At 38.3% G+C, this 25,252-nt stretch overlaps 1 protein-coding gene across 2 annotated transcripts in view; it reads left to right on the top strand.

Moving 5' to 3' along the window:
• The window catches only part of camsap3 (calmodulin regulated spectrin-associated protein family, member 3), a 57,290-nt gene that overhangs the window by 25,815 nt on the left and 6,223 nt on the right, over positions 1 to 25,252 (top strand). Inside the window, exons 2-10 of one of the 2 annotated variants that reach the window (XM_079828962.1) lie at positions 5,353 to 5,618; positions 18,165 to 18,305; positions 19,666 to 19,752; positions 20,908 to 21,046; positions 21,124 to 21,263; positions 23,385 to 23,478; positions 23,590 to 23,620; positions 24,888 to 24,952; positions 25,132 to 25,204. In XM_079828962.1, coding sequence (XP_079685088.1) covers positions 5,353 to 5,618; positions 18,165 to 18,305; positions 19,666 to 19,752; positions 20,908 to 21,046; positions 21,124 to 21,263; positions 23,385 to 23,478; positions 23,590 to 23,620; positions 24,888 to 24,952; positions 25,132 to 25,204 — 1,036 coding nt within the window. The remainder of the gene's footprint in view (positions 1 to 5,352; positions 5,619 to 18,164; positions 18,306 to 19,665; positions 19,753 to 20,907; positions 21,047 to 21,123; positions 21,264 to 23,384; positions 23,479 to 23,589; positions 23,621 to 24,887; positions 24,953 to 25,131; positions 25,205 to 25,252) is intronic. The other variant, XM_079828963.1, reaches the window with a different exon arrangement.

Raw genomic sequence — 25,252 nt, 5'->3', positions numbered from 1 at the left:
TAGGGGGCGGGCGATTCGGATTCTAGAGAGCGTTTGATTGGACAGAAGATGTGATGAGAAGATGAAGTCTGCATTGATGTCATCAAAATCTGTGATTAATTTTAACGGAAGTAGGAGACTGTAAGTTTTGAATGCTTGCTTGTATCTCCTAAATGTAAATTTTGTCATTTTGTTTTGGAACACACCAGCTTATTCATAACCTTAAGGCTAACTAGTCATACTAAAAGCTAAAAAACTTCACTTGATTTCCTGGGGCCTTTTAAGTGAACGTAAACCGCTGAGAAAGAAGTCTGGTGTGTATCATATTGGATCTGTGCGTAAGCTCTTAAAGTGACAGCAGCCTATATAAATACGCTGCTGCCTTAATGTTAAAGGACAACTCTGGTGAAATTTGAACCTAGGGGTAATTAACAGATGGTTACAGAGTAGATCGTTTTCTGGGATGCGTTTTCATGAAAATCGAATATAAAGAGTTTTATCTCTAAAAACAGATTAGCTTATAATGCTAGTCTACGGGGCATAGAGTAAGTAAAAAAAAAAGTGTTAATTACCCCTAGGTTAATTTTTCACCGGAGTTGTCCTTTAATCAAACATTAAAACACATCTTTAACAAAGATTAAACTATATTTAATTTATACAATAAACATTATAGTGAACACTATAATTTTTACATTAGTATTCAGGTGCATAAATGTATTAATTTACAGTTAGTAGTACTTACTTTATTTGTAACTTTGTTATATTGTATTTATCTATGCTTGTAATTAGTGTATTTAATATGGAATTTAAATAAATGAAAAAGCAAAGTTACATTAACCCCCCCCCCCCCCCTTAATTATATATATATTTTTTGCTGATCTGAAAAATGATCCAATCCATGACTCAAAAACTGTAATATGATCTGAATTGTGAGTTAAGTGATCCATTGCGCCACAAAAAAACCCTGTAATATTGTGAACCGTTTTCTATTTGAATATATTGTAAAATGTATTCCTTTGATGTTAAAGCTGTATTTTCGGCATCATTACTCCAGTCTTCAGTGTCACATGATCCTTCAGAAATCATTCTGATATGATGATTTGATGCTCAAGAAACATTTATGATTATTAATGTTTTTGAACAGTTGTGCTGCTTAACGTGTATGGAAACCTTGATGCATGTTTTTCAGGATTCTTTGATGAAACTGCACTCATTTTAATTTAGAATCTTTTGTAACATTATGAATGTCTTTACGAATCTCTGTGTACATGTGTACAATTAGGCTGGGTGGGATTTACTGATCGCCCGCATTGATTTGAAACACAAGATCAAATACAAGGTACATTTGTATAAACATTTTCTAATGTGTCGTAGAACTGGTCCCACAACTTCTGGCTGCTTGTTAAACATAGATGTGGTGGAGAGGTGGCTTTCTTTATTGTGGATTCATGATTGGCCCTGAATGCGGCAGAACCAGTTCACAGTGGGCGTGTGAGGTGTATGTTTCATGTCTGCGTCTCTCAAGGTTTTGTGTGTGTTTGGTGCTTGTTTACAGAAACTAGTCTCACACCAGCCCAGGAGCTGTCTCCCTTCTCTGTCCTTTCACATGTGTTGACGCTCAAATCCAAACCCTCAGCTTGACAAAGCATGACTGTGTAAAATAATCATTTATTGTGTGTTGCACGTATGTGGAGGATCGTTGTTCTGCAGTCGACATGCTTCAGATTACACCTCACTTGGTCTGTCTGTAGGGCCCTATGAAATGTTTTTTTTTTTTTCTTCTCCCAAATCATTTTTTCTGTATTCTGTTTTAATGGTTAAATTTAATTTTAAAAATAATCTCATGAATTGAAATTATGAACAACACTTTATTGAAAGTATAATAAAACAATTTACATATTTAGGACCCTATGAAATCTATTTTATGTTCGTTATTGTTTTTCCATTTGAAGTTTTTCTGATTACCGCTTTAATGTTTAATTGTTTAATTTACATTTTTGTAACCGAAAACATATCTAATTAGTTCATAAAAATCATGAAACACAATTTATTAAAAGAGTAACAAAACATGACATACTTGGCGTCCTATGAAATCATTTTTATTTTTTATTTTAACCAAATTCTGTTCTGGATATTTTTTTAATGCTCTAATAACATATTAATAACCAGCATTTTTAATCAATTGAATTCGTTAAACTTTAACAATTCAATAATTTATGATTTTATCAATAATAATTTCAATAATAGTGCCATTTTAAATGTTTTGTTGTCTTTTTTTTTATTTTTTTTATTTATGATGTAAATATTGTAATACTCTGTGGTAATCAAATCAAGGCATAAAACATTTAATAATCAAATTCATCTTTTAAAATGTAATGAAATGAAAATAAACAATTCCTTAATTTTTTTAAAATTCATTTAAACTTTAAAATGTATTTAATAAAAAAAGTGTTAATTTGAAAGCTGGAAGAAACATTACGATATTCCTTAAAATAAAGTTTTTAATAATTTTATGAGCATTATTATTAATATTACTTTAAGTACATCACATTGCTGAAATCGTGTGTGTGTGTGTGTGTGTGTGTGTGTGTGTGTGTGTGTGTGTGTGTGTGTGTGTGTGTGTGTGTGTGTGTGTGTGTGTGTGTGTGTGTGTGTGTGTGTGTGTGTGTGTGTGTGTGTGTGTGTGTGTGTGTGTGTGTGTGAAAAAGAGAGACAGACAGGTTGGATCTCTCCTATTGTACGGCACATCAAACGCTCTGCAGACATTGCACACCTGCCTCTTATTGGCTCCGCAGACCTCAGCCCTGAACTGCTTAGCTTTTGAAGCGATCCCAGTGTGTGTGGCTTTCTGAGAGTGGGCTCTGTGTGCCGGTGTGTGTGAGTGTGTGTGCTCAGCTGTGGTGCACCCTGGGGAAAGTGATGTCACTATTGCCCAGAGAGCCGATTATTGGAGAGGCAGCGAGTGGAAGCAAACGTCCAATTAGCAGAAATTGGACCAGGAGTGTCTTCACCATCACATCTACTGCTTCAACTCCTGAGAGTCTTTACTTTTCTGGGAACATGCGTGTTCGTGTGTGTGCGGTTTGTTGAACCCTTGCTCACTCGATCAGATGATTTGGGCTGTGGGGCATTTCCTCATTGCTAGTCTTAACGTGTTTTCTTCGTGTTTTCGTTGGATGTGTCTTCCCAGGTTGCTCTAATCAAGGCCACAAACTCTTCAATGGTAGTATACAATAAAATGCTGCTAGCTATTCAGTTCATCATAAAATCACTTAATTATAAACACACAAGAGACTAGCGATTATTCGATTTAAAAGCCTCAGGCCATGTAAATGCCTTAAACACAGCTAAAGTTACATGCAAAGGTATGCCATGGTAGCATCAGATTTGCCCTCATGACACAATCTATGTTTGGCTCATTGCATATGTAATTTCACTGTTCTGTTGTTTTATTTTCATGACTCTGTTGTCACGGTATCTAATCACATTAATGAGGTTGATTGCTACATACACTCCTGGTTGACCAACTTTATTTGCCATAGTGTGCAGCATGTGACCAGGGCACACCGTCCTGTGTGGTGTGTGCTGTATCCCACAATTTTACATTTCATTCACAATAAATGACATCAGGACAAATGTTTTTTTTGCCAGCCAAATTCAGCATTTTTGATAATTTTCATGGCCCCCAGAATATTTTGTTGTATGAATAACTGAACATGCAATATATCAAAATAAAGAACAGAGACTCAACACTTGAATGTAGGCAAGTTTCATTTAAAAAAAAAAAAAGCAACATTTTGAGCATTCGTGTTTTTGTCAAAGACTACACACAGATCAGATTCAGAACGATGATCAAAACACAGATGTAGTAGATTGAGTCTATCTACACCCCAAAGCTTCACAGTCCTATAGCTCATCCTGGGATGACATTTAATTCAGTAAAATTAGACAGTTTTGATTTATATGCTGTTTAATGTTGATAATTGTGTTATTTTACATATGCTATTGCTTGTTTCTGCTGCTGCTTCATCTGTGTTTTGATCTGGAGATTCAGTACTCTTTCAGAAGATGTAATGGCACCCCCTACCTTATAACAGTGGAAAGCCGGAAATTTCTGGCAATGGTGGGGAAATGTTCTTTTCCCACATTTTTAATCACAACGCAAGTACAATTAAATAATCTTTTATAGAGTTATGTATATATGTTTGTGTATTGTTTAGTTTTTTAGTTTAATTTTGTATTTGTAATTTTGAATGTGGAATCTGTTTCTGCCGTGAAATAGTCGGTGAAACTGGTACAATAAATGGCGGATAATTGCGAATGAACTTCAAGCAAAACAGTTATCAACAATAAACAAAAAAAAAATTGTCCTTGAAAAAGTTAGTTGGTTCCATGAATGAAAACTAGATGTAACAATCACTAGAACTTACTAGTACTTACTTTTTTGCAAGGGTTATTATAATTATAAAAAGACTCTTGTAAATTGTTTCATTATTATTAATCATTATTCTTTCATTTTATTAAACAGCTTTTCTTCTGAGGTAAATTATTCCAGGATTATTCCTCACCGCGTTTCAAAATTATGTAAAGTACATGAATCTCTCTAAACTTGATGTGTTTATTCAAGTTAATGTGGGCGGGAATATACTCGCATTGATCGCGTCAGTATTTGACCTTCAAAAGAACGCTCGCTCCGTGGGCGCATTAATGGATAACATATCTCTCTTTTCAAACAGATTACATAAACAGAGAATATTTGTTTTCGACTGGATTTACATTATTTAAAACTTGATATTTCAATGTTTCTTTAGACATATGTCTCATGTTTGTGTGACAAGTATTCACTAAGTTACAATTCATTTTCTGAAGAAGATCAGATTGGACTTCATTGACAGAGAGGCTGCAGATCGCGTGTCATGTTTGTTTTCTTTATTTTGCAAAAATCACAACATATTTGTTTTTATTGTGAGTGTACACAAATAAAAGTAGAAACTTAACAGATTATAATGATGTATAACACGTGCCTGAATGACCAAAATCAACAGAGTATTTTGAGTCTCTTTTGCACTGATAAGATTGTGCCGGCGCGATCATCAACCTCAGTGAAATTTAAATCCCATTCTTCCACTTGAAGGTATAGGCTAGTCTTTGACATGTAAACTAGAGGTGCTGCGCAGTGATGCAAACATGTCCTTTGTGAAATAACTGTTATTACATTGAGTATTTTAGCACATGAGAGCACTATACTGACCAATCAGCACTTGTGATTTGAGTTTAACCTGTTTTATGTTGCTTATTGTACCACAAATGTATGCAGTATATACTGTGTAGTATGCAGTATGAACACGTCCTGTTTCTCTCTCTTGCCTGCAGAGAATGTTCCAGTGGAGCTGCGAGAGCCGTTCTACTGTGATCAGTATGAGCAAGAACACCTGAAGCCACCCGTCACGCGCCTGCTGCTGTCCCCCGAACTCTACTGTCGCACTTATGGCCTGCTCCTGGGCGGAAGCCCGGGAGCCGAGGGTCCCCCCAAAGACATTCCAGCGCTCCTACAGGTCCTGGGAAGGAAGGGCTTGACACCCAAAGACCAAAATGCCCCTGTGACAGAGGCAGAGCTCCACCAGAAGCCCATCAAAATGGTAAGATGTATGAGTGGACTCGGCACATTCCTGTCTGAATTATGTGCAGAGCTGACTTTCATTAAACAGCTATTTGGAGTTGATACAGTAGCTTTTGTATCTGAAAACCCAGAGCTAACATGCTGTCTGCTGTCGAATTGAAATTCAGCTCATGTGTTCTCATGTGTGCCACATTAATAGCCCTCCTCGTATGAACCGCCGAGAGACTCAACTATCAATCACGATTGATTCTGATGTTAGCTAAGATAAAGAGTTGATTAGTCAAATCACATTTATTTATATAGTGCGTTATACACAATACAGAATGTTTCAAAGCAGCTTCACTTTAATAAGTCAGCCATAAGCAGCTCTACATAAGATGAAAGTGTCATTATTAGTTCAGTGTTGATTCAGTTCAATAACAGTGTCGAATTTTGCAACGTTAGTGTCTTTATCCAGCTTGATTTATATTACTGAATATTAATGTTCTTTTAAAATGCTCTAGGGATGAAACGATTACCGGTTTCACTATAAACCACGATAAAATGTAGTGACGGTTAGTAATATCGTATAAAATTTAATTATCATTAAAACCGCGTGTGATTATCACGATTTTAAAACTCGCGGTAAATCTTGTCCAGTCAGCGTCAGTCTGGCTGCAGCGCTGTTTTCTGAATGAGAAGATATGGCAGAAGGCAGTGACAGCACCGGGAGATTTTTCAGATATCTAAAAGGACGAAATCTGAGGCGTTGTCATATTTTGGCTTTTACAAAAGTCCTGAGGGAAACTTAATCTAAGATGGTCACCTTATCTGCAGAACATGCCAGAAGAGAGTCGCTGTAATAGGGGGAACACTTCAAAACTACGAACGCAAGGCAAGTGGACTTTGACCTCAATACCAAAACTACGTCTGGGAAATAATAACGTGAAGCGAACGAACAAGTTCAGACAAGACTAGGGTGACATTTAAGGGATAATAATCAGGGTTTGCCATTAACAACCGCCATTTGTGGGTGTAAGTTAACGTTGTTTCGGCTGCACACTAGCCACTCTGCTGTTGAACTTATTATAGTCTTCTCAAAATTCATCTGTTATAATCGCGTTGCGCATTATAACCACTCACACGTGTTTATATTGAGTTTATGAATGCAATGTCTCGTAATCAGAGGCGTTCAGATTATCCGGAATTTTGTTCAGAGCGCGCGCCGCTCTCACGCGCTGAAATCTACACTAAAAGCAGAGATGTGTGTGTGATGTACGCAAGAGATTCACTCATCATACAGTGGATGACTGTTTTTATTCTATTTCAGCAGCGAAAATAGTTTCAAACAAACACAGCAGAACCACAGCGCATCTGATATGACTGGCATAAAGTTGGTGAATTTAGGGACCGTCTCTAAAGTTACACACAACATTGGTAACGTTATACACGTTTGAAACTTTAATAGCATTTGAAGAGAATGAAAGTCATAAAACTGGCAGTAAAGTGATCATCTAGGTGTCAGGTATGATGCAGACATTTTGATATTTAATAAAATAAACTGTCAAATCATATGGAAATATGGATATGCATTATTTCTCTAGGATACTGTTTGGGCTTTTACACAAAACATGCTAGATTTAAATGCATCATTGTTGAACACTGATGAGAATATTGCTTGAGAATATATTTACAGAGATAATATTAGAGATTATATTTACGATAAATTATTGTTATTTATGCGTTGATATTGACGACGGCCATTGTAAGGAAGAAAATCCCACAGAATCTTGCTTAAAAAAGTGCATAGAGCTGCTTTAGTTTGTTTGTTGATTTTCAAATATAAAACTTGAACAAAACCGTGATAATATTGATAACCGTGATAATTTGGGTCACTATAATCGTGATGTTAAATTTCCATACCGTTTCATCCCTAAAATGCTCTAAACAATATGTGCAGTTAGTAGATAGCTGTTCGATTTATTAAAACTGTTCCATTTACGCTTGGCCACATAAATGTGTCTCTGCAAAACTAATATAAAACAGAGATCACGTCAACGAAAGCAACAAATATGAGCTGCATTTCATTTAATAAGCTTCAGACCTATGATATTTTAAAAGTTCAAATCCAGACACTTTTTTTGATTGTTGGTTTATTTTTTATTTTTTTATCATCTTTACTTTTATCAATTGTATTTCTTATATTGTGTACAGCACTTTGAGAAGCTGCTCTTAAAGGCGCTTTATAAAATAGTTTATTATTATTGTATTATTATTATCATCTGCTAATTTCAAGATTAAAGACTGCTATAGGAGAGAGAGTGGCATCAGCACTGATAAGATAATTCATCTTTTAATAAAGATGTTTGTGTGTTGAACTTTAGAATGCAACGCAGAACTTTTAATTTCTGCGGCAGTTTGCAAGTTTAATTTCCGGCAGTTTGCGCATTGGCTTGCTGAAGAGATACTCGGCTTCTCATCTGCGACAATGTATGCTGTAGTCATATGTGGCCATAACGCACTCACACGTTAATTTTTTTACCATTTTAGGACGTGTAACATTTACATATGTGGCTTCAACAACCAGATGCATTTACACTTGTCCAGTTTCGTCTGGAATGCGCCCCAGACCACCTCCTGAAGTGGTTTGAGTGATCGGATTTAAATCTGAGGGCATTTACACCTGGTCTTTTCGAGATCAGATAGCTTTCCAATCAGAGAAAAAGTGTGAAGTGACCAGGTGTAAACAGCCCCTCAAAGGGTTAGTTCACCCAAAACTGAAAATTATCCCATGATTTACTAGTCATACACCCCGAGTCATCCTAGGTGTATATGTCATTCTTCTTTCAGACGAATACAATCAGAGTTGTATTAAAAATATCCTGGCTCTTCCAAGCTTTATAATGACAGTGGCAGCCCAAAAAGTGCATCATTCATTATAAACGGCTCCGGGGGCTTAATAAAGGCCTTCTGAAGCAAATCAATGGGTTTGTGTAAGAAAAATATCCATATTTAAAACGTTATAAAGTAAAATATCTAGCTTCCGGCGAACTGCCTTCCGTATTCAACTTGTGCAAAAAAGGCGTAACTGGTGCGAAGTTGACGTTGGACGTAGTGTATGCGTTTTGAACTTCGAGAGGTGTTACACTTTCTGAACACGGAAGGCGATCCGCCAGAAGCTATCCATATGTTAAATATGGATATTTCTCTTACACAAACCCATCGATTTGACGGCCTTTATTAACCTCATGGAGCCATGTGGATTATTTTTATAATGGATGGATGCACTTTTTTTGGGCTTCAAATTTTGGGCTGCCATTATAAAACTTGGAAGAGTCAGGACATTGTTTTAATATAACTCTGATTGTGTTCGTCTGAAAGAAGGATGACATATACTCCTAGGATGACTTGAGGGTGAGTAAATTATGAGATAATTTTCATTTTTGGGTGAACTGTCCTTTTAAATGTTATGTGAAATAGACTTCATTATTGATATTTTTTAAAGCTGTCTGTCATCTTGGATGGAAATTTACTGTTTCTTTCAGTCAATGAAAAACACGCGTGTTTCTGCCTCATATTTTGGCCAGAATCTTAGAAAGCCATACCTAGTATTTGAGAGAGCCTTTGTATCTGGAGCTGCCTATGATGGCAACAAAAATCTTGTCTAGGTTGGAGCTTTAGTTGGTTTTGAGACACAACTGATGCATCTGTGATTTATTGAGCATGGGTGACTCCAGGGCCGTAGCTAGGGAATTCTGGGCCCCTGAAAAACATTGATGTAGGCCTCCACTCTTAACATAAACGGTAACAGTAGGGACTATAAGATATGGGCATGGAGGCCCACATCTGGTGCCATGCACCTAATAAGGATTTCTTACAAAATAACAAAACAGACACATACATAAATGCAAATAAAGGTTATTGCTTTTACTTATTTGATATAAATTAATATACGAAGTTGGCATAACAATGGCATTAAGTGATTTAATAACTACTTATTGTTTAAAGTCATCAAACAATTATGCCAGACAAACTAATCAAATAACAAAAGACAACAAATTAATACAATTATCAAAAAAAACTTCTTTTTTTAAAAGTAAAAATGTATTATACGGTCGGCCCAGCAATATAATATGCCTATACAATGTCTATTATATGTATCCATCAAGAGCAGTCGGTTTTATTCACGTTTTCTTAACAGTATTATCTTAAATCTGTAATCCCTGTGTCATGCATATACATTTTTCTGCGTGTTATACAAACCAACAAACTACAAAATACCGCAAAAAGACGGAGACATTGAGTGTGTAATTGTTCGGGCGATGCATGTCGTGCCAGTTTACAGTAATGAGAAGTGACAGTACCGGCTCTTATTAGGTGTCCTATTCCCGTAAAAGTAAATCGGGCAGTGAAAAGATCAGGGCACAGCATTCCATCACATTGACATCCATGCAGTGCACTAACCTGTCTTGTTAAAGAACGGTTTGATATACTGATTAAGCAGTTCTCCAGGCCTCCCTCTCCTTTTCACGACGTTACTAGTACCCAGACTTTCCCCCCAATATTTTCAGTCAGACCCACTTCCACTGTAACGTTACTTCTAACGTCAACTGTTCTCGGGGCAGCCTCAACTCAATTGGTTCTGTTCACTAGCTCGGGTGGGACTTGCGGTTTTATTGCGTCCCTCTGCTGTTTGTCGCTGACTGAGCTGAAATCATAACCAGCGGACTAAACCATTTTTAGGGAGGGGAGAGAGACGAGGTATTTGGAAAACGTTTTGAACTAAATTGCATGTTTTTGTGGTTTTCATTGAATGATCGGTCATACAAATGTGTATATACTATGATTCATAAGAGTAGGGGACTACATAGCATAACTACTGGATTTAGTGGGCCCCCTGGGCAGTAGGGGCCCCTATAATCACCACCTTTCATCCCATGAGTGATGGCCCTGGGTGACTCATTACAGTCCACCAGTTCAGATCAATGGTCAAAAGTCACAATCAATTCACCTTCTTGGATCAGAATGCATAGGGTTGGTTTCATTGCAGCACTGGGGGAGGTTTTCTGGAGGTGAAGGGGCTTCTGGGGAGGGGCGACTCCTGTTTATGCTTGATTTCCAGGGATTATAGCACATAAAGCATCTCCCCCTCTCCTGCGATTCCCCTGAGTGGATCCAGCTGTAAGGGACAGGACAGTTATTGAAAGACAGCTTGCTAACCCCAGGCTCGCTGGGGTGGGCGGAGAGACATAAAGGAGGGGATGACAAATAGTGGCAGGGTCGAGGGATCAGGCCTTAAAACAATAGCCAGAAAAAGACAGCAGACCCTGTACTGATGTCGCACAGGGAGGATCCTTCTCACAGCTGGAAGGGCTTTAATGGATATCAATGGAGTGTTTGATTCTCCATGAGCTTTTTACATTATCTGTAGAGTTCCTCTTTCCAAGATTTAACCAAAGCAAGCTAGGTGAGAGACGTCAGTGTTGTCAAATATAAATGCCACGATTAGTGATGGGTCTGTATATCAGGCAGATGATATTAACACAGTTGTCTGATTACTGTGCCCACTTGGGTGTGTTATTTCTCCACCAACCATATCGATGGGTACTACACATTTTGTTTTCAGGTATTTACAAGTTGTCAGAATTTTGGGCCTTATCAATAAAAAATACATGCAAAATGAAGTTCTGTGTAAATAATTTGTAATAAGTTAACACATTTGTTTGACCCATTATAGTTAAAATTGCAGCCATTTTATGTCACAATCTTATTATATTTAATTTTTTGGCGGGGGTTGTTTTGTTTAGTTTTTGGTTTATTATTTTGTGTTTTTGATTTGAGGTTTTGTTGCTCAAATTGCTCATAGATGCATTGATTATAATGACAGTGGTTGTACTGAAAACTTTGTAAGAGCTTAGAAAGGCTGCAACATTTGGCAAATGTAGCGAAGAGAGACCCTGATAACAGCCCTACAAGTCATAGCGCTTTTATTTTTGTACCATTCTCCGCAGTGACCCAATTCCTGCTTAGTCTCGCCCCCGTTATTCCCAGTTTAAATTCTGTGTTTTTGTTCCAGCCTCAGTTCTCAAACAGAGCCATCTCCGAGTGCTGAGGATGCCTAATATCGTGTGACGCTGGCGGCAGGTGAACGTTTAGCTGCGTCTGTCTGGGGCTCCCGGCTGCAGGTCCCCTGCTGGTGTCATGATGCGCTCTGGGCTCATCTGGTGCTGTCTGGCTGCTTGTGGTGCGCTTCCCAGGCCTGGCTGTGGGGGCGGTTGGCTGGATGCTGTAGCAGCGGGATGAAAGTGGGTCATGATGTAGTATTAGGGATGGAGGCACAGCAGTGTGAGCCAAGGCTAGTAAACCGCTTTGGAGCAGCTAGTCTGTTTTAGCAATGACTATGTATCAACTCAACATATCCGCATACTTCCTGCATAGAAAGTAGTGCTAAATAAAACCTGATGCTCCTATGCAAATTTTGAAGTCTATAGGACAGACAAGGACGAAGCCACACTTTTGGACATGCACCATAATAATACCATAGTTTCCTCCAGGTACCTTGTAAATAAAATTATATTTGTACATGGTAGTTGTTCAATGCTGATGAACTTTGCAGCATTGACTTATTGAACTGAATTGACTCAACTTTGAACTAAATTGAGCTGAATAATGACACTATTGTCTTCTGTAGAGCTGCTTTAATGCTGAAATTGACGTCATTTCATAGTTTTGCTAAACTTAAGTGACGCTCCTTTGACAATCTGTATTGTATGAAGCACTATACAGCTAAATGTGATTGGACTTGGTGCAAAAGCTGTTTTTTTGGAGGGAACAGGAGGGAAGACATAATCTCTTTGGAATTAAGGAACATCTGGAGACACATTGCTCTGACCTCCTGGTTGGCTGTTCACCTCTCTGCAGGTTTGACATTTTCTATTGAGATGCGATGCAGAGCCCAGCCCCCATAGAGGATAAAGATCTGCGAAGATTAGTGATAATCTGTGATCCAGACTCGCCGTCATCATCCAGCTGAATATTGTCAACCAGACATGCCATCTCTCAGTTATGTTGAACTGATCTGAGAGGTGCTTTTTATTTAATTATATTCTGTTATGTTATATATGCATATAGTTTCAGATTGCTAAAATAAACCTCAGGTTGCTGCTGTTGTTTTGTTTGTTTGAGATTTCCATGGGGAAATCATGTAATAAATGTCTTGAGTTTGTGTAACCTGAACTGATCTGGGGAATTTGGAAGTCAGATTATTGCCGTCTACTTCCGGTAGTTCCTGTACAGCTGTGAGACTCAAGGAACTGCAGTATTCAGCATTGCTTTGTGTTCTCCTCCTTGTTTTATTAACAACACGTTTGATTTCCACATTAGAAATGTTTTCAGTATAAAGCGCGTGTTTACATGTCTGTGCTTGGAGAATGAGTTTATACCATCCAAGGCTGCAGGGCTTCCTGTAAATCCCCCCCCCCCCCCCCCCCTCCCCCCCCCTGCTGGCTCTCTTATCCGACTGTTTGTGGGACACAGAGGGCTGGGGGGTTAGAATAAGAGTCCATTTCCCCCCACAGTTATAATAACCACAGTGAACTTTGTTTTGCTTTGTCCTTCCAGAGGAGTATTGTGGCAGTTGTGACAGGACTGGCCGGGTTTGTGGTGACAGCAGAATGTCATTTAAGAGTTGCTGTTGTTACCTCAGGATTTCCAGTCTCAAAGCTGTGGTGAGGTGCATTATGGGTCACACTAGTTGTTATGGTGATTTGGCAGGCTGGTTGTGCTCTGCGTTCCACTGTTGGTCCCGCTCCCCTCTCATTAGGGAAACTTGTGATTCGGCTTAGCGAGTCCTGGAGTGTCGGGACGGGAAATCCAAGCCCCCCCTCACGTCTCCTCTCGCTTTCATTCCTCTCTTTTGTCGTGAACTGCTCTCCACTCCCTCCTCGGTATAATTACTATACCACATAACAGAGCAGAGCTTGTGACCTCTGCAGTGCGGTCTATAGTTTGTCACTGATCAAACAGAAACTGCAGAATCTTTTCTCTTACTTTGGGTGAAATTCTGTCACTCATATTTCCTGCTATATTTCATTGTCAAATTAGCCAAAATATACAATAAATATATACACTACTGTTCAAAAGTTTGAGGTTGGTAAGGTTTTTTTAATGTTGTTGAAAGAAGGCTTTGCTTATTTGATCAAAAATACTATGCAATTCTGAATGCATATTATGAAATTACACTGCAAAAAAGCTTTTCTTACTTAGTATTTTTGTCTTTTTTTCAGTCCAAATATCTAAATAATCTTACATTAAGAAGCATTTACTAGAAAAGCAAAAGTTTTTGTCTTGTTTTCAGTCCAAATATCTAAATAATCTTACATTTAAGAAGCATTTACTAGAAAAGCAAAAGTTTTTGTCTTGTTTTGGGGGAAAATAACTCAAAATTAAGGGAGTTTTTGCTTAAAATAAGCAAAATAATGTGCCAATGGGGTAAGCAAAATAATCTTGTTGTCTGTTTGAATTAAGATTATTTTTCTTACCGCATTGGCAGATTATTATTATTATTATATTATTATTTTAAGCAAAAACTCCCTTAATTTTGAGTTATTTCCCCCCAAAATTAGACACAAACTTTTGCTTGTCTAGTAAATGCTTCTTAATGTAAGATGTTTTAGATATTTGGACTGAAAACAAGACAAAAATACTAAGTAAGAAAAGCATTTTTTGCAGTGATCTGTTTACAATATTTATTTTATTATTACTGTTAACAATATCTCATATTTATATATAAATAAATAATTTCTTCAGTTGCATGATTTTTCAGAAATCATTCTAACATGCTGATTTGGTGCTTAAGAATTTTTTTACATTTTATTATCAATGTTTATTATCAAATATTTGATGAATAGAAAGTTCTAAAGAGCAGCAGTTATTTGAAATATAAATATTTTGTAACATTATAATTGTCTTACCGTCATTTTTGATCAATTTCATGCATACTTGCTGAATAAAATAATAATTTTTTGAAAAAGTCTTACTTTTCCCAAACTTTTGAAGCTCTAGTTTAAATATTAATTTTATTTCCCTTTTTGTCTGAGTTTCTTTCTTTCCTACCAAACTGTTTTTAACAGCTGCCCATGAGCTTTAGTTGTGTCCTCGGCAACCCGGTTGCAAATTTATACACTTCAAAATGATCTCTGGCACTTTTATCACCACTAAAAACGACACATCCGTTATCGTCCCGTTTCACTGTGCACCAGAACATCTGTTCTTAAACAGGCGCAGAGATGGTCTGAATAAGCCTCCCACTGTGGCTTATCCTCACAAACATGGGCCCCCTGGCTGAGCCAGTCACTGGACGCCGAGGTATAAATGCTCTCCGACAGGGCCGCTCCTCCCTCGGCACTCTGCAGAGGTCAGCACTTCAGTTCACGCTCGGAAACACACCACCATGCAGCGCTGTACAGGACAGGACAAACGCATTAATGGGTGGCTGCCTGTATTGCGTGTAAGGGGAAGACACTGGCTAGGACAGATTAGCATTAGCCATGTGTGGTAGAGCGGCAGCCCGCATATGGGGATGTGTTCCTCTGGCCTCTTTGACTTTTTGAGAGTTAATGATTATAGCAGACTAAGCGTGGCCAATACGGAAAAAAGGCACTGAAGACATTCAGGTGAGGGCGTTTATGTTCACGAAACAGCAATGGATAACACAACCGACGAAGGCAACGTGTGTTCTATTGATTTTTGTCCCAAGTCTTTTGTTTTCATTTTTAAAGCCATGAAAAGAAGTCAAATGTCACCTCAGAAAACGTCTGACGTTGCTCTAGCTGATAGTGAATGATTGCCTTTGGCCTTGTTGGTCTCAGTCATAAACTAAGAGGAAATCTGTTAGTTTTGTCCTTGAAAAAAGTCCTGTCTTTACTGTAAAGACTCACCCTCTGGCTGATTTTGTCTATGGAAAGAGCGCTCTCTCATATTGATTCAAATGTCCCCTAGTCTTAACAGAATCGCTCTAGTGACATTGTGTGCCCATATTGACGCTATTTGGATGAATGTCACAAAGTCCAGGTCATATTTATCCAAAATCAAAATAAATTATATAGTATAGTATGATATTATTTATATTATACTCTAATATATTATAATATTATATATATCATATTAATGTTTGTCTGACACATAATTTATTGCAAATTAATCATTTATCAAAATGAAGCTTTAGGACATTAGGTTTTTTTAGTGTGAAGAAAAATTACTGTATAAGTGTAATTATTCATACTTTGAGTCATATTTTGTATAATAATACGGTCTAATTTTGTGCAATTCACCTGGAAATTTCTTATTGACCAGAGTGACTCTCCGTGGTTTGGGCCATGGGTAGTTGAAGTGCAGGGAGTAGTTAATGGCTTAACGCTCTTATCTCTGGCTAAGGTGCTCTCCTGACTGAGCTGATAATGTGGTTGGGTTGTTTTTAATGGGCTTGGGCGTGAGCGGCCTCACTCTAATGGGCTGGGAGGATGAAGAACAGCACTCATCATCTGTGTCCGCTGTAGGTTATCGTTTCTATTACAGCTTCTGGGATGTTGCTGTTATCGGACCCTGACAGTGTATGGAAGAGGGGTTTGTGAGAAGGGGTGAGACTGAGACGATACCAAAATAGTAGTTGATGCTAATAATAACACTGTCATGATTCTTGATAGAAATGTCAATACCACCAGAAATAAAACATGATGTGATATAAGATATATGATGTGATATATGTGATGTGATTATTAATGTTTCATATAGACATTAATATCAGTGATACTGGCCTTCATTCATAAAAAGATGCCATTACAACACATATTTAAAATATGCTGTCTTTAAATTGTTTCTTCATTAATTTGGAGAGTAACTGAAATTATTACAATATCAAAATATTATAAACTCCAATCATGATTAATTACAGATTTTTTTTTTATTAATTCGTTTTTTTTTATTATCAATTCACAGCACTAATATTTTGTTGTGACTTGAAGTACTTAGAGTGTTATGTTGCATCATGCAGTATTTGTCCTGAAAAGTAAATGTGATGTTTGTTATATCAATAAATTTAAGGTCATTCCTATTTTATGTTTTATGTTCTATTATATTAACATTAAAGCTACACTGTGTAACTTTTTTAGTTTATTCTTAGCTAAAAACACTTAGTTCTTTCAAAAATATATGTGCTCATTAATGTATATTTACTTCTTTCAAGTAATAAAGTATTCTCGTAAGTTTATAATATGCCATTGAAAATACATACGGGTGAGGGGTTCGAATGCGGGTCGCCATGTTGCCCCTCCATCTTGAAAGTACATTAGCCAAAGAGGGACATACCCGTAAATTCAAGCTTCGCCTTTCGCGTTTTAACACTCGATGGCACCGTGTCGAATGTGGACGAGGTCGAACTGGAAGCCATGTTAATCTTGGACTAAATCGGCCACCGTAGGAGTTAAAACGAAATCGTAATTGAGAGGAAGAGAAGCTAAAATTCTCTGGATGGTCATATACCTTTTCACCACTAGATGGGGGAAAATATCACACAGTGTAGCTTTAAAAACACTCTTTTTTACGACTAAAATAACAGTTAAGGGTAAAAACTGAATTCCCAAAAATTTTAATGGAAAAAACGGAATTTGGGAAAAAATAAAATGGATTTCATAGGGCCCTATATATATATATGATATGATATTATTATTATGATTTGTCCCAACTGATTTCATTTGAACTTTCATTGATTTCATTGGCCAGTTTGACCAAGAAGAATACACACAGACAACTTCATTGAGCATGTGCACAAATTCACACACATTCTTCATTGAGCATTTGCAAACAGCTGTTTTTTTGTTGTTGGTATAATTACAAAAGCCTTTTATTAACAATTTGGTACCAAGTGCCAGTATGTTCCCTCGTTGTGACCCATCTTTGCACACTCACATTGAAAAACCGCTACACACACACACACACACACACACACACACACACACACACACACACACTTACACTGATGCAACACAAATGTGGAATGCTGGAGTTTGGATTTGCAGTCTCTATTGAGCGGTTCTGCTGCGCTGCCCTGTGTCCTTAAGTCTGTCATACATGAGTCATACTGCAATATATCAACGAGAGGGGGAGAGAAGAGGAGGGAGGGGCACAATATTGCTGCAACACTTAAAAAAAGAAAAGAAACAACAGGAAGTCAGTTCTGAATATTGATCCAGTTCTTGCTGCTTAATTGCACAGTGCTTCAACATTCAACAGCAAAACACATGCATGTAAATCATGGCACATTACATTTCTTTTGCTCTTAGTCATTCACTTTGTGTACTGTATCGCTCTCTTGAGTGTCACTCACTCTTATGCAGAAAACAAAAACGTTCATCTTATCTCTTCAATTGGGACTCTTCAGTCCTGCAGCATTAGGCCTTGCTTTCTTGGGCTGTTCTGAATGTTACTAGACGGCGTTATTACATTAAGCGCATTAGACCAGTGCTCGTAATGACAGCTGTGTTTTCTCCTGTGCTCTGACAGTCCTGTTTGTTTCCTCCGATTCGTTCAGAGTGCCCACTTGGAGTTGATAGATGCCTTAATGGCAGTGGGTGCCATGGAGACGGTGAGCACAGTCTTGGCGAGTGGCGGATCGGAGCTGCTGGGTACAGATGCAACCTGGGACAGAGCCCTGCTTTACTGGGTGAACACGGTGAGTCTTGTAAAGAACCACAGCCACAACATTTCTTGTAGCTCAAACAACTCTCATACACACTCACAGAAGCCCACAGACCAATCTGAAAACTGCCATTTACAGTGTTTAAAATAATAGTAAAAATGTGTACCCTCATCATTTACTCACTCACTGCTGGTTATATATGCTCTATATAATTGTGTTGTATGTGACAAATAAATCTTGAATTTTGAAATATCTTGTTGTTTCAAACCTCTATGACTGACTTCTGTGGAGCACCAAAGACACTTTTAAGTAATAAATCTAAGCTAAGCTATCGCATTGCTTCAGAAAACTTGGAATAAAGTCATATGGACTACTTTTATAATACTCTTGTCTTTTTAGAGATTAACCTCTTAAACTCTGCAGACCCTGTATAGGGTCCGGAATGACCTCATCAAGTATATACTTTACATTTGAAATGTCTGTGGAGGAGCTCTGACCTCATATGTGCTACCATTTGAAAGCTTAGAGTCTCTACTTTCTGGAGATTTGCATCACTTTGGCATTTGTTTTACACAAAGTAAGTTACTCTGGGACCATTTCCTCCTGGATTTGGCCTACCCAAATTGAAAATCTTCCCATACCCACATACAGTGGTCTCTAAATACACAATGTTGGTGTAATTTTACAGGAAACCCTTTGAAGTTACATAAAACACTGCTAAAAGGTAAAATAGGTGCTTTTTGATTTTTGTGGTTATTCATTCATTAGGGTGGTAGGCGGAAATTACATAAAAAAGGTAATATTCCTCCATTCAGATCCATTTGAATAAATCTTGCATACAACATGCATGTTTATTACAGCTCCGACAACATATACTTGCATGTTTATCACTTTTAGCAGTGGTTTATGTAACTTCAAAGGGTAAAATTCCTGTAAAATTACACCAACATTGTGTATTTAGAGACCACTGTATGTGGGTATGGGAAGCTTTTCAATTTGGGTAGGCCAAATCCAGGTGGAAATCCCCAAAAATGGTCCCAGAGCATAAGAGGTTAAGGTCTCCGTCTCCATTCACTTTCATTGTATGGAGAAGCACCTTGAATATTCTGCTGAACTCATGTGTCTTCCATAGAGGAAAGTCAAATCAAGTCAATAATTTTTATCTGGATTGAGCTATACCTCTAATATTTATACCTGCCTGTTTACATGTACATGCTAACCCATAATACTACAGTGCACAATATTATTGGTCCTAAAATAGAACCCTGTGGCACACCTTCACAATAGACTCTGTGGGTGTGGTCTTCATCAAATAAAGTCACATGGACTACTTTGAGTTTTACTTTTGATGTAATTTCATTCATAAGGTGTTTTTTGTGTTTCTTTTGTTTAGCTGAATCAAAAATTGAAGGAACAAACAGAAGGCACACAAAACGACGTGTCTCAGCCTAGTACTGAACCGCAGCCTGTTCAGCCTTCGGTGAGAAACACTCATAAACAAACATTCAGGCTTGTTCACAAAAAGCTCAAAGGGCACATGCGTACAATAACTTGACCCTACACCTCTACAAAAACGGTCACTCATTTCCTTTGCAGCACTGTCTTTTTCCCCAAGGTCTTCTTTGCTGTCTAAATACCTATCCTGTCCGCTTGCTTCTTCTTCTCTTCTCATGTTCCTTCACTTCTTTCTAACAGTGTCCCACCCGCTGGTACTGGAAACTTGTTCCTGTAAGTCTCTCTCTTGTCTTCCATTCCACCCTACTTTCCTCCATTTTCCTGTCCTAAATCCATATAATGCTGTACTATTTCGCCCCCTGCTGACTGCAAACAATACGTAGATGGAATTTGACTCCTTTGACCTGTTTGGGCCATTGCCTTAAATCAGGTCTCAATTTTAGGATCCCCGCCTTATAACATGGACAAAAACTACATGATGATATTGTCAGATACCGGATGAAACGCAAAGTCAAAGACAGTATCAGATTATTACCAGATTAGTATCCGCTTGTCTCAACATCCTGCATCATCATTTGCATTACAAAAAATAAACCAGATATAAACATGGCATGACATGTAAATTGTAGGTTATGATGATACCATAGTATTTGGTGGTTAAGTGAATATAGTGTGTCTTTGTGATATTAGTGCACTGCTAGCGTATGTTGTGTGTATCAAGTGGAAAAGGTCTTGATGTATCAGGTGTTGGCTGTTCACACAGCTGCCTCTGTTCTTTGCTTTGACCTGTTGAAGACCAAGTCTCTTGAGTGTTTGCTGTCCCACTTCCCATTAACAACGTCCTTGCTGTTCGCTCTTGCTACATTTCGTCTTCATGCGCTGTTTGCATGGATTCTTTCAGGGTTTTTTTTTTGGCTGTCTATTGCTGTCTCTGATTGATTTGTCATTTTGTATGCATTTTTCATTTAGTGTTTGTATCTTGGGTATGAACATGTTTCCATCTCTGTGTTTGCACTTGCATAAAATGGAGACCAGATTTGTAATAGTGTTGTTACTTCTTAACAAATGCACTGCCTGCTGTCAATGAAAAGTGAACCATTTCACATGAACAATTTTGAACAAGAAGCAACGTAGCACTTTCTCCATTATTGCAGTTCAACCGAGAATTTTTCTTGTTCAGATCCGGTACAGGAAGGACAGGATGCAGTCTAAGCTCAAACCTTGTTTTCCTGTGGTGAATGAAGTGAAGGATCTCTCAAACGGATGTGCCATTGCTGCTGTTATTCACCATTACTGTCCCGGTCTACTCAGATTAGAGGGTACGGTCTCATCTTAAATCTGCATCTGTCACTGAAGAGATGAGTTGGACATTTATTTCAGTTCCTTGTCTTTTCAGATGTATGTATGAAGGACTCCATGTCTGTGGCTGACAGCCTGTACAACCTACAGCTGATTCGAGAGTTCTGTGACAGCTGTTTGAAGAGCTGCTGCCCTCTAGTGTTGGAAGATTTACTCTACAGCCCAGCAAAATTAAAGGTATAAATACAACTAAATTAAAACATGAAGAGGAGAGGGAATCTGGATAATGTAGTACAGTTAGTAGAATAAGGGCAGAAAATGTACTGTGCTTACTATTTTATAGCATGTGCTTTTAAAGTCCCACTGGACCGGAAGTTGCAACTGATTTTATATGTTTTTTGACTGAAAATGACATCGGCGATGACCTACAGCCAATGAGAGAGCGAGATACAGGGCAGCGGGAGGTTCGAGGAGGAGTTATAGACCAGAATATCAGTATTTTAATAGATTTATTTACAATTATATCAAACAGAACCAAAGCACTAACTTTTGCTTGACCAACCGCAACAGCAGCACATTGCAAAATGATTTATTTACCTCCAACTCTCTTTGCAGAACACTATCACTGTGTCGCCAACCATTTCCTCCGCCATAATCTGTTTTCTTTTTCTCATTTTTGCTGCAAATCAGTGCACATACAATTTGGATTGCAAGCTTTCTGCAGTCTATATTTTAAAGGGTTAGTTCACCCAAAAATTAAAATTCTGTCATTAATTACTTACCCTCATGTCGTTCGACACCCGTAAGACCTCCGTTCATCTTCAGAACACAAATGAAGATATTTTAGGCTGATGGCTCTGAAAGGCCTCCATTGGCACAATGGCACGGTTCACTCTCAAGACCCTTAAAAGGTACTAAAGACGTCGTTACAAAGTCCATCTCAATACAGTGGTTCTAAAATAACTTTATGAATCGGCGAGAATAGTTTTTGTGCGCAAAAAAACCCTAAATAACGACTTACATAGTGATGACGATTTCAAAACACGGCCTCATGAAGCTTCGAAGCGTTATGAATCAGTAAGTCGAATCATGATTCGGATCGTGTGTCAAACCGCCAAATTTCATATATACAAATTTCTGCTGAAATTTGGCGATTCAAACTGCTGAATCGTCTCGCTGATTCATAACGCTTCGAAGCTTCATGAGGCCGTGTTTTGAAATCGTCATCACTATGTAAGTCGTTATTTAGGGTTTTTTTGCGCACAAAAACTATTCTCGTCACTCCATAAAGTTATTGTAGAACCACTGTAGTGAGATGGACTTTGTAACGACGTCTTTAGTACCTTTTAAGGGTCTTGAGAGTGAGCCGTGCCATTGTGCCAATGGAGGCCTTTCAGAGCCATCAGATTTCAACTAAAATATCTTCATTTGTGTTCAGAAGATGAACGGAGGTCTTACGGGTGTCGAACGACATGAGGGCAAGTCATTAATGACAGAATTTTAATTTTTGGGTGAACAATTTAACAATTCCCGTCTCGCGCGAGAACTCCAGTCTGACGCACGTGTGATCTTGCGTTGTTACCTTGTCACTTCTCACGTGTGTTTGCTTGTGAAACGTAGTTTGCGGACGGGATTCTTCCTCTTGTACAGTCATGCAGTATGAAGCCCCCTGTCGCCGATCCATCTTGCAGTGTGAACACAGCAGCAACTGAATGCTGGCCTGATACGACGAGTTTGAAAATCGTGCAGTCTGAACTCCGCATTAGTGGCACACTAAAATAAGTGCTGAAGAAGGCAGAAGGATACTTATGAAACCCACCAGAAATAGTATTGCCATTCAAGCACCTATCACGTGTGGTTGCAGAGAATGCACGACCCAGGAGAATATCACTGAAATCTTTTATTAACACTTAAACTAGGAATACTCAGGAGATTGCAGAGAAACTCTGGAGAAAACAACCACTACACACTAACGAGATCGAACAAAGAACTGAGGGAACTAAGGGTTTAAATACACTGGGAGTGATAATTAACTAGAACAGAAACTGGATTAATTAATAACCAAGGATATTAACGAGGGAACAGAACTCAGGCAAAGCAGTGAAACGAAACCAAAACAACATACAAGTTACAGCACCGTTGATCTACTGTTTGCACCTTATGATTTTGTAGCTCTAAAGCCACTTTATATAGGACAGACGGTATGCAAATTGGGATTCACTCAAGAAAATTAGGTTCATCACCCCAATTTATGTTTAAGGACAAAGCAGATAGACTAGATGAGACTCTTCATGCTAATATAAAAGTCTGCATTCCTGAGGTATTTTATATGCAATGTTTTTTTTTCTCTCTTTCTAGACGAACATACTGAGCTTTCTGGCAGAGCTCTTGTATTGGTTTGAAGTCTCAAAGCCAGAGTTTGTTCAGCCCCTGCAGGACACAGAGCTGACTGGTAAGTGCATGTCTCGAATCTCAATGTTTTATTTTCCTATAGATTTGGAATCTTCTCTGACCGTCTGTTAAAAAAGGATGTGTAAGATAAAGTAATGTTCTCTTCTTGTAGACGCATCTGGAAGGACCAATAATGGCAACAGGTATAACAAGTTTTTCAAAATTATACACTAGATTTTATAATGATCTGAATTGTCAATGTTTTTAAATACGATCACCTAAATGAACCTTTAAGCTGGACATACACGGTGCGATTTTCGTCTGATTTCAAGACGAATTCTGACTCGTGCAACTCTTTTTTTTTTTTTTTGGGTCGGGACGATTTTCAGCTTTATCGTGCGTCGTTTGTCATGAGGTGTTCGTGCAGTGAACAGGCGGGAAAAGAGAGTCGACCAAAAAAATGAGAAGTAGGCCCATTTCGTGTTAAACAAGTTGTTTTTTAAATAAAGCTGCTCTTACTTTTCATTGAGACTGATAGTATTGCAGTGTTCTGACATACTATAGTCTGATAATAATTTTAATTATGGGCCTATAATTCCTTGTTTAATAGGGCTAAATGTTTTTAAATAATGAGGATTAAGCTAATCTATCTATTCTTTTATTATGCAGCGTGTCGGTTATGCATTGATGTGTTATGAAATTATTGCAGGGGCAAATTAAATGTAATATCAATTTAATAATAAAAGTAGGCCTACCCGAGCCTGACGTCGTCATACTCAATTCTAGTCAGAATATGAGTCTGATACTGCTCCATTGGGCTGTGATTATGGGGCGTGTTTCAATCGAACCAGGAGAGACCTCAATTGGATAGACCTACAACCAATCAGAGCAACGGAGCGATGCATAACGTTCGTTGTCAAATGTCAACAGAACTCAACTGCACAGTGTTGCCAAGTCCGCGTTTTCCCGCGTGCTGTTTTTGGCAACCCTGTCAAAAAAACACACATTTAAACCCCCCCCCCATGTTGTTTTAGTTACAACATAGTTGCTCCACAACGGATCAAGTCCAGACCGAAGTGCCCAACCTCAAATGTTGTGGGCGGGGCTATGTTCAGCTGGCATCCAGGCTAGGCCTACCCTAATAATAATCATTTTTATACATAAATTGTAAATGCTAAATCCCCTTGATATCGATAGCTGATGCATTTGTTAGGCTATCTCTCTATAATAGTCTACACCATGGTCTAACGTCGCAACTAGCACGGGGGTTTATTTCAAGTCATACTCGACGATCGGACCGCACAGTGTAAGCACATAAATCGTGAGCTTTGGCTTTTACATCGCATGCGATCTACTCGTACAGTGTGAGTAGGTAACCTTGCTGAAATCTCACAGAAATCGCAGCGTATGCCCAGCTTTATCAAATAAATGCCAACACTTAACATGGTTTATTTGTCCTTTATGTGCCAGTGGTTCTCCCTCTCTCTTCAAAAAGCCTTTCCTGCCCATCTCTTCCTCTGTGACTGCAGCAACAGGTGAGGAAAACGCTGTGTCCCGAGTCATCAGCTGCCATTATGTGTCTGTTCCGTTCTTTGTATTGTATACGTGTACACGCTGTGTTTATTCTTGTTCAGCAATCACATGGTCTGTGGTCTGTTTGCATGTTGTATTTGTCACCTAGTCATGTGTGTGTTTGTGCTGTCTCTATGATCAGGATCTCTGACTCAGTCTACCTCAATGTCTCATGTAGAGGCAGCAGGACGAACATGGACTAAGAAACCTCTTAGGTAAGGTACCTTAGAGTCGTTTTATGCATTTTACTTTTCTTAATACTT

The sequence above is a fragment of the Gobio gobio genome (genome assembly GCF_949357685.1).
Source record: "Gobio gobio genome assembly, chromosome: 1".
NCBI classification, from domain to species: domain Eukaryota; kingdom Metazoa; phylum Chordata; class Actinopteri; order Cypriniformes; family Gobionidae; genus Gobio; species Gobio gobio.
Note: the sequence above shows the minus strand (reverse complement) of the source record. Positions and strands in the feature narration are given on the sequence as shown.